The sequence below is a fragment of the Triticum aestivum genome, chromosome 3B, assembly GCF_018294505.1.
Source record: "Triticum aestivum cultivar Chinese Spring chromosome 3B, IWGSC CS RefSeq v2.1, whole genome shotgun sequence".
NCBI classification, from domain to species: domain Eukaryota; kingdom Viridiplantae; phylum Streptophyta; class Magnoliopsida; order Poales; family Poaceae; genus Triticum; species Triticum aestivum.
Window position 1 is genome coordinate 654795819 of NC_057801.1, and position 10646 is coordinate 654806464.

Here is a 10646-nt window from a genome sequence, read left to right on the forward strand (position 1 = left end):
AAGAGGTGCAGATGACACTCGAGTTGAGTTTAGTCACATAGCCGCACTTTGCCGCACTGGTGAAATTTGAGCTATCAAATAGTTTTAAATCTAGTGAAATTTGAGGTATTCAAATGAGTGGTTATGCGGGATCCCGTGAGACTAGACGATGGTCACCCATTGCAATGCTTGGGTAGTCGATCCCCTTTCCCCTCCATTGCGGCTCGCTGCTTGAGGGTCCCGCTAGCCTTAAGTGGGGCTCCTTGCTTTCCCAACCATGACCGCGATCATCAACCCTCGTACTCTTATGGCTGTGTATCAAAGGCCAGGGTGATCCTCCTTTTCTCAGAAAAAACCCTTCTACAATTACCATCATTTGCCAATTACTTGCAACAACCTAATTGCCAAGTCTTAGAACAGTTAATGTGATTGTGCTAATGGTAACACCCTGTGGTCGTGAGTTTATTACAGCTGGGGGACAACATGATGGAGTATTCCACGGTAAAAGTCAATGCACACAATTTACAAGGTAACACCATGTGGTCATGATTTTCTAATCCTCCAATTTTATATTGATTTTCCTCTCATAGAAGGGACATATATATGGCTTACAAGTTTTTTGATCTCACATGAATATTTCCTACTAACATCGTCGGAGGGGGGCAATAGGTGATGGTAAACAAAGAAGGTATATTCTCATCCACATAGCCCAACGCCAAAGGTAAGTAGTTGAAGCACACAATTACTTCATCCGCATGCTTTATTCACATGTCTTTGGTAACTATTTGTGACACTAAATTAATTCCTAGTTCACTTATGTGTATCCTATTTTACATAGATTCCATGGCAATATCCTTGGTACACCCCAACAATTTTTATTTGCCCCTGATTTTGTGACTACACAACATATATGTCAACTTTTTTATCCACATATATATGGATTTAGTGTTACCTGTGAGTCATGTTTAACTTTTTTTGTGCTAAATTTTTGCTATGAAACACAATGTCATTCTCTACATATGCATGCATAGCAACTTATTCCTGATTTTTTTGGTCACGCAATATCTTTCAAAATAGTGTCCTTATATGGTATTTCTTTTTACATTCTCCCATCTATGCATATTGTAAACTTAACTCGTGGCAACCCTTTTCAAAGGGGTCGCACTTTTTTCTCTCTTGAGGTGTGGATACACATTTCTTGAATGACAACTTTGTTGTTCATAATGGATTTACATATCTCTTTCGCGTGTGGCATGTTTGTTTACTTAACACTATAGGGAAAAGCTCCACAGCCAAACTTTTTTTCACGGCCCATGATTTTGCTGATTTTTCACACACGCCCTCTCCACTTTTGCATTTCTTTGTCATTTGCAGCTACTTCATGGTAACAACTTAGACATTGGACATCAATGGCTTGAAATAAATATATCCTGTGAACCTTTCCTTCATAGTAGATACCATTTCTTTTCGGAGCGGGATGGTATAGTAATTTTAGTACCTAAAACCCGTAAGGAACCAAATGTCAGTGTTTATCTAGTCAAGTAAGTGAATTTGAGTTGTTGTTATTGTTTATAGGTGATGATAGGTTTGTCAGAAACTGCAGACAAATGGAATAAAATAAAATTAGTAATATGTTGATGTGTACTCGCATTTTAATATGATGTGATGGTATGTGTTTGGTCCATTTCGGATGTGTGTGGGAGTCTTCACCTTTGCTCTCTTCTGAAGAAGTGGAGATGGCACTTGAGTTGAGTTTAGTCACGTAGGCGCACTTTGTCGCACCGGTGAAAGTTGAGCTATCAAATAGTTTTGAAATCTAGTGAAATTTTGAGGTTTTCAAATCAGTTGTTATGGGGGATCCCGTGAGACTAGATGATGGTCACCCATCGCAATGCTTGGGTAGTCGATCCCCTGTCCCCTCCATCGCGGCTCGCTGCTTGAGGGTCCGGTTTTCCTTCAATTGGGCTCCTTGGTTAGCCAACCATGACTGTGATCATCAATAGTCGTACTCTTATGACTATATGTATCGGAGGCCAGGGTGATCCTCCTTTTCTCAGAGCAAACCCTTCTACACTTACCATCATTTGCCAATTAGTTGCAACAACCTAATTCCCATGTCTTAAAACAATTAATGTGAGTGTGCATATGCTAAAACCATGTGGTCGTGATTTTATTACAGCCTGGGGACAAGATGATGGAATATTAAATGGTAAAAGTCAATGCCAAGAACGATGGTGCCCTCTCGCGGCATTGCAGGAGCTGCATCTGGTTAAGGATGACCCGCCATTCAGCTTTTATAACCGTGCCGGAAGGACGATCAGCAGGACTAACATTCTGGTCATTTTTTGTGTTTGATGCAACTGCACTAACAGTTCTCGTGTCGATAGTAGTTACCTTTTCTTTTCGGAGTGGGATTGTATACTAATTTACTAATAGTACCTAAAACTTGTAAGGAGACGCTGGAGCAGTTCCTTGTCAAGGTCGGCGTGGTCCGAGGATCTAGCACCGGCGGCCAGGCACCTGTGCCAGTCGGCTTAGTCCATGGACAGATGAACCCCGCGCAGCAGGAGCACCAGCTTGGCCGAATGATGTACCCGATGGCACTAGCCAACATCATGTTCCAGGTGATGGGCGACGACATGGGGTTTGTCCCCAACGGGTACGTAGTGATTTTCGTGGTGCCGCCATCACCACCTCGTCAAGGCAGTGTGGGTATTGTGAGCCACGGGTTGTCGGACGGGAGGAGCGCCATGACTAAAGCTGACATGATGAACTACATGGGCGACAGAGCGATGATGGAGAACGGCGGCGCCCGGAAACACGGTGCCCCGGATGATCAGTCCTGCAAGAGGAGTATCGAGCGTTGCCACCGCCGCATGATCAAGAACCGCGAGTCAGCCACACGATCGTGTGCCAGGAAGCAGGTACTTACCTTGCTGCCAAAATTGTTGGTTTTTATGCAATGCCATTTCTGCAACGGTGGTAACAATGTTGGTGACACTTGCAGTCTCTGTCTTTCTCAATCCTACAGGCTTATACCGTGGAGCTTGAAGCTGAACTGAACCACCTCAAGGAGGAGAATGCACGTCTGAAAGCTGAGGAGGTACGGAGCTGCAGACCAGTGAAAACCATGAGAAAATTCAGTTTTCATGTTCTTTTGAGTTCTTACCGTTACTAAACTGTTTCATTGTTTTGTTGCAGAAGACAATTCTGCTGACCAAGAAAAAAAATGGTATGTACATTTTCCCACCATCACCTGGAACACTCGCTACCACTTGCCAATTGCTTCTACCAATCTAATTTGTAAGTCTTAAAGCAGTTAATGTGTGTGTGCTGATGAAAACACCTTGTGGCCATGATCTTTTTTCTTACAGCTGGTGGAGAAGATGATGGAGCAGCCCAAGGAGAACGTGAACGCCAAGAAGGATGGCGCCTTGTTGCGGCCCTACGGCAGCTGCATCTGGTGAAAGGTGACCTGCCATTCAACTTCCATAGCCGTGCTGGCAAGAGGATGAGAATGAATTGTGGTTACCTTTCCTTTCTGGAGCGGGTGGTATCATAATTTACTAGAAGTACCTAAAACCCGTAAGGATCCAATGTCAGTGTTTATCTGGTCAAGCAAGTGAACTTGTGTTGTTGTTACTAGTAAATGTGTTTGTCAGTGGTATCATAATTTCTACTAGTAGTACCTAAAACCCGTAAGGATCCTTTACCAGCTAGTGGAGTACTGTTTATATGTATATGGGTTTGTCAGAAACTTCGGACAAATGAAAGCTGAGGTGGTACGGAGCAGCTGACCAGTGAAAATCATGAGAAAATTCAGTTTTCATATTCTTTTTCAGTTCTTACCATTACTAAACGGTTTCATTGTTTTGTTTGCAGAAGAAAATTCTGCTGACCAAGAAACAAATGGTATGTACTTCTTCCCACCATCACCTGGAAATCCTCCAACAGTCGCCACCACTTGCCAATTGCTTGCAACAATCTATTGTAATTTCTAATTCCTAAAACAGTTAATGTGTGCATGCTGATGGAAACGCCTTCTGGCGGTGATCTTTAATTTTTTACAGCTGGTGGAGAAGATGATAGAACAGTCCAAGGAGAACGTGAACGCCAAGAAGGGCGGCACCCTCTCACGGTGCTGCGGCAACTGCATCTGGTGAACGGTGACCCACCATCCAGCTTCCATAACCGTGCTCGCTGGAGGATGAGGAGGAATTGTGGTGTTTATAGCAGTAACATTTTCTTTCTTGAGTGGGGTCGTTTAGTAATTTACTAGTACTACCTAAAACCATAAGGACCTAAATGTTAGTGTTTATCTGGTCAAGCAAGTGAACTTGTGTTGTTGTTATTGTTTATAGGTATATGGGTTTGTCAGAACTTCAGACAAATGGAACAAAAGAAAATTAGCAATATGTTGATGTGTACTCGCGCTTTAATATGATGTGATGCAATGTATGTGGTCAATTTCTGGTGTGTGTGTGGGGGGTGGGGGGTCACCTTTGCTTTCGAGTTAAGAGTTTAGTCACGTAGATGTACTTTACTACGTCTGTGAAATTTGAGCCATTCAAATAGTTTTTAAATCTAGTGAAATTTGAGCTATTCAAATAAGTGGCCACACAAGATCCCGTGAGACTTGACGGGTGGTCACGCATCGCAATGCTTGGGTAGTAGAGTCCCTTTCCCCTCTAGGCCTCCACCATAGCTTGATGCTTGAGGGTCTAGCTAGCCTTCAGTTGCGCTCCTTGGTTGGCCAACCATGATGGCTATCATCAACCTTCATATTCTTACAGCTCTATGCATCGGAGGCTAGGGGTGATCCTCTTTTTTCTCAGGAAAAAAAATACTCCTTACCAACATTCGCCAATTGCTTGCAAGAAGCTAATTGCCAAATCTTAAAGCAGTTAATGTGTGTGTGCGCGCACGCTGATGGTAACACCCTGTGGTCGTGATTTTTTTTATTATCGGTGAAGAAGATGGAATAGTCAAAGGAGAACGTCAACGCCAGGAAGGATGACACCCTGTCACGGCCCTATGGTAGCTTCATCTGGTGAACGGTGACCCGCCATTCAACTTCCATAGCCGTGCTGGCAGGAGGAGGACTTGAAGTCTGGTTGTTTTGTGTGTTTGATGGAACTGCAACAGCGACAATTGTGGTGTTTATACTAGTTACCTGTTCTTTTCAAAGTAGGATGATTTATTAATTTAGTAGTGGTAACTAAAATCCATAAGGACCCAAATATAAGTGTTTATCTGGTCAAGCAAGTAAACTTGTGTTGCTGTTACTATTTATAGGTGATGATGGGTTTGACAGAAACTTCATACAAATGGAACAAAAGAAAATTAGCAATATGTTGATGTGTACTCCGAAAGTCCCCTTCTACTTCTGCGGTCAGTTGAGTTCAGGATGAATAGTAAATTCAAAAAAATGATAAAGAAAACTTCAATAAATTTTGAATTTTTTGGGTGTAAAACTTGACAAATGTTCTCGGTGCTTGCAAATTTCATCCTGAATAACATTCGTGGAAGTCATGAAAAAAACATAAAACTTGAAAATGCTTTCGAAAATCGCATTTCTAGAGTGTCGATTTTGTTTTTTTACTATGACTTCGAAGAATATAATTTCAGGATAAAATTTGCAAGCATTGAGAACATTTGTCAAAGTTTGCACCTAAAAATTCAGCTTTTTTTTACTTGTTTTGATTTTATTGTTCATTATAGAGCATATGAGCTTGGGACCATACTTTGTGTCATGTGTACTCGCGCTTTAATATGATGCAATGCTATGTGTGTACCTGTGTATGCTGGAGTCTTTGCCTTTTCTATCTTCTGAAGAAGTCGAGATGACACATGAGTTGAGTTTAGTCATGTAGGCGCACTTTGTCGCGTAAGTGAAATTTCTTCCATTCAAATAGTTATTAAATCCAATGAAATTTAAGCTATTCAAATCAGTGGTCAGACGAAATCCTGTGAGAGTTGATAGTAGTTAGCTTTTCTTTTCGGAACAGCATCATATAGTCATTTCCTAGTGCTACCTAAAACCCAAAAGGACCAAAATGTCAGTATTTATCTGGTCAAGCAAGTGAACTTGTGTTGTTATTAGTATTTATATATAGGTGATGATACATTTGTGAGAAACATTAGAGAAACGGAACAAAAGAAAGTTAGCAATATGTTGATGTGTACTCGCGCTTTATTATGATGCAATGCTATGTGTGTGGTCTACTTCACCTTTTCTCTCTTCTCAAGAAGTGGAGACACACGAGTTGAATTTAGTCACATGGATGCACTTCTCGTGTCCGTGAAAGCTATTCAAATAGTTTTTAAATCCAATGGAATTTGAGCTATTCAAATCACCGGCCAAATGGGATTCCATGAGATTTGATAGTGCTCATTCATCGCAATGCTTGGGTAGTTGGTCCCCTTTCCTCTCCATTGCGGCTCGCTGCTTGAGCGTCCAGCTAGCCTTTAGTTGTGCTCCCTGATTGGCTAACCATGACGGTGATTGATACGTCCATTCTGCATCATGCTTTTATATTGATATTTATTGCATTATGGGCAGTTATTACACATTATAGCACAATACTTATGCCTTTTCTCTTTTATTATACAAGGTTTACATGAAGAGGGAGAATGCCGGCAGCAGGAATTCTGGACTGGAAAAGGAGCAAATCTGAGAGACCTATTCTGTACAACTCCAAAAGTCCTGAAACTTCATAGAGAATTATTTTGGAATTAATAAAAAATATTGGGCGAAGAAAGTACTAGAGGGGCCCCACCAGGAAGGCACAAGGGTGGGGGCGCACCCCCTATCTTGTGGGCCCCCTAGCAGGCCTCCGGTGCCCATCTTCTGCTATATGATTTGTTTTGATCTAGAAAAAAACAAGAGGAAACTTTCGGGACGAAGCGCCGCCGTCTCGAGGCAGAACCCGGGCAGAAGCAATCTAGGGCTCCGGCGGAGCTGTTATGCCGGGGAAACTTCCCTCTCGTAGGGGGAAATCGAAGCCATCGTCATCACCAATGGTCCTCTCACCGAGAGGGGGTCAATCTCCATCAATATCTTCATCAGAACCATCTCCTCTCAAACCCTAGTTCATCTCTTGTATCCGGTCTTTTTCTCAAAACCTCAGATTGGTACCTGTGGGTTGCTAGTAGTGTTGATTACTCCTTGTAGTTGCCGCTAGTTGGTTTATTCGGTGGAAGATCATATGTTCAGATCCTTAATGATAATTAATACTCCTCTGATTATGAACATGAATATGCTTTGTGACTAGTTACGTTTGTTCCTAAGGACATGGGAGAAGTTTTGTTATAAGTAATCATGTGAATTTGGTATTCGTTCGATATTTTGATGAGATGTATGTTGTCTCTCCTCTAGTGGTGTTATGTGAGCGTCGACTACATGACATTTCACTATGATTTGGGCCTAGGGGAAGGCATTGGGAAGTATTAAGTAGATGATGGGTTGCTAGAGTGACAGAAGCTTAAACCCTAGTTTATGCGTTGCTTCGTAAGGGGTTGATTTCGGTCCACATGTTTCATGCTATGGTTAGATTTATATTAATTCTTATTTCATAGTTGCAGATGCTTGCGAGAGGGGTTAACCATAAGTGGGAGGCTTGTCCAAGTAAGGACAGCACACAAGCACCGGTCCACCTACATATCAAATTATCAAAGTAACGAACGTGAATCATATGAGCATGATGAAAACTAACTTGACAGTAATTCCCATGCGTCCTCGGGAGCGCTTTGCATTCTATAAGAGTTCGTCCAGGCTTGTCGTTTGCTACAAAAAGGATTGGGCCACCTTGCTGCACCTTAGTTACTTTTGTTACTTGTTACCCGTTACGAATTATCTTATCACAAAACTCTCTCTTACCGATAATTTCAATGCTTGCAGAGAATACCTTGCTGAAAACCGCTTATCATTTCCTTCTGCTCCTAATTGGGTTCGACACTCTTACTTATTGAAAGGACTATGATATATCCCATATACTTGTTGGTCATCAGTGATCATCAACCCTCATACTCTTATGGCTGTGAGAATCAGAGGCCATGAGCGATCCTTCTTTTCTAAGAAAAAAAACCTCTTGCACTTACCATCATTTGCCAATTGCTTGCAACAAACCAACTGCCAAGTCTTAAAACAATAAATGGGTGCGTGTTGATGGTAACACCCTATGGTCGTGATTTTTTTACACCTGGTGTTGAAGATGATGTAAGACTCCAAGGAGAATGTCAACGCCAAGAAGGGTGGTGCCCTGTCGCAGCACAACGACAATTGCTTCTAGAGAATGGTGGAACGCCATTTAGCTTCCATTGTCGTGTTGGTAGGAGGATGAGGAGGAATTTCATTCTGGTCATCTTGTGTGTTTGATGCAACTACAATGACAAATGTGGTGTTGATAGTACCTTCTCTTTTTATAGTGGGATGGTATAGTAATTTACTAGTAGCACCTAAAACCCATAACGACCCAAATGTTAGTGTTTATCTGGTCAAGCAAGTGAACTTGCATTTTTATTACTATTTATAGGTGATGATGGGTTTGTCAGAAACTTCAGGCAAATGGAAGAAAAGAAAATTAGCAATATTTTGATGTGCACCCGCGCTTTAATATGGTCTGATGCTATGTGTGTGGTCCAATTCAGATTTGTGTGTGAATCTTTGCCTTTGCTTTCTTCTGAAGAACTGGAGATGACGCACAAGTTAATAACATAGGCACACTTTGTTGTTTTGATGAAATTTGAGCATTTAAGTAGTTTTTCAATCTAGTAAAATTTGAGCTATTAATATCAATGGTCACGTGGGATCCCGTGAGACTTGACGGTGGTCACCCATTGCAATGCTTGGGTAGTCGATCCCCTTTCCCCTCCATCGCAGCATGCTGCTTGAGGGTCCAATGAGCCTTTAGTTGTGCTCCCTAGTAGGCCAACCATGAGAGTGATCATCAACCCTCATACTCTTAAGGATGTGTGCATCGGAGGCCAAGGGTGATCCTCCTTTTCTAGAAAAAAAGCCTCACACACTTACAATCATTTACCAATTGCTTGCATCAACCTAATTGGCAAGTCTTAAAATAGTTAATGTGTGCGTGCAGATGGTAACACCCTGTGGTTGTGGTTTTTTTTACAGCTGGTGGAGAAGATGATGAAACAGTCCAAGGGGAGCATGAACGCCAAGAAGGGTGGAGCCCTGTTCCGGCGCCGCAACAACTGCATCGTGAATGATGACCCACCATTCAGCTTCCATAAACATGCTGGCAGGAGGATGAGAAAGCCTTGCATTCTTGCCTTTTTGTGTGTTTGATGCAACTACAACGACATTTGTGGTGTCGATAGTAGAGTTACCTATTCTTTTTGGAGCGGGGTGGTATAGTAATTTACTATAGTAGCACCGAAGACCCATAAGGACCCAAATGTTAACAAGTGAACTTGTGTTGTTGTTGCAGTTTATAGGTAATGATGGGTTTGGTAGAAACTTTAGTCAACGGAAAAAAATAAACAATACGTTGATATGTACTCATGCTTTAATATGATGGGATGTTATGTGTGTGTCCCATTTTGGATGTGTGTGTGGGAGTCTTCACCTTTTCTCTCTTCTAAAGGAGTGGAGATGACACACGAATTGAGTTTAGTCACATAGGCACACTTAGCCGCGTGTGTGAAATTTGAGGTATTCAAATAGTTTTTAAATACAATGAAGTTTGAGCTATCAAATCCGTGGTCATGCGGGATCCCGTGAGACTTGACGGTGATCACCCATTGCAATGCTTGGGTAGTCGATTCCCTTTCCCCTCTGTCGTGGCTCGTAGCTTGAGGGTCCAACTAGCCTTCAGGTGCTCCCTGGTTGGCCAACCATGACGACGATCATCAACCTGCATACTCATATGGCTATGTGCATCGGAGGCCAGGGGTGATCATTCTTTTCTAAGAAAAAACCCTCCTACGCTTACCATCATTTGCCAATTGCTTGGAAAAACCTAATTGCCGAGTCTAAAGCCAGTTAGTGTGTGCGTGTTGTTGGTAACACCCTGTGGTCGTGATATTTTTTCATAGCTGGTGGAGAAGATGATGGAATAGCCTAACGAGAACGTCAATGCCAAGAAGGGTGGCACCAGGTCACGGCACTACGGCAACTGCATCTAGTGAACGGCGACCCACCTTTGAGATTCCAAAGCTGTGCTGGCAGGAGGATGAGGAGGACTTGCATTCTGTCCATTTTGTGTGTTTGATGCAAGTTGGGCGACAATTGTGGTGCTGATAGTAGTTACCATTTCTTTTCGGAGCGGGATGGTATAGTAATTTAGTGGTAGTACCTAAAACTCGGAAGGACCAAAATGTCAGTGTTTTTCTGGTCAAGCAAGTGAACTTGAGTTGTTGCTATTGTTTGTAGGTGATGATGGGTTTGTCAGAAACTTTAGACAATCGAAAGAAAATAAAATTAGTAATATGTTGATGTGTACTCGCACTTTAGTATGATACGATGCTACGTTTGTGATCCATTTCGAATGTATGTGTGGGAGTCTTCACATTTGCTCTCTTCCAAAGAAGTGGAGATGACACATGATTTGAGTTGAGTCACATAGGCGCAATTTGTCGGGTTGACAAAATTTGAGCTATCAAATAGTTTTTGAATTTTGTAAAATTTGAGGTATTCAAATCAGTGG

The 10646-nt window shown here is 42.1% G+C and overlaps 1 protein-coding gene across 1 annotated transcript; it reads left to right on the top strand.

The window, feature by feature from the left end:
- The first annotated feature begins 2185 nt into the window (after positions 1-2185).
- LOC123067662 (bZIP transcription factor ABI5 homolog) lies at positions 2186-4389 on the top strand. The gene is made up of 6 exons (XM_044490365.1): positions 2186-2365; positions 2433-2903; positions 3011-3082; positions 3862-3891; positions 4050-4138; positions 4341-4389. Exons 1-6 carry the CDS (start codon positions 2186-2188, stop codon positions 4387-4389), a joined length of 891 nt encoding a protein of 296 aa, XP_044346300.1.
- The last annotated feature ends 6257 nt before the right edge of the window (positions 4390-10646 follow it).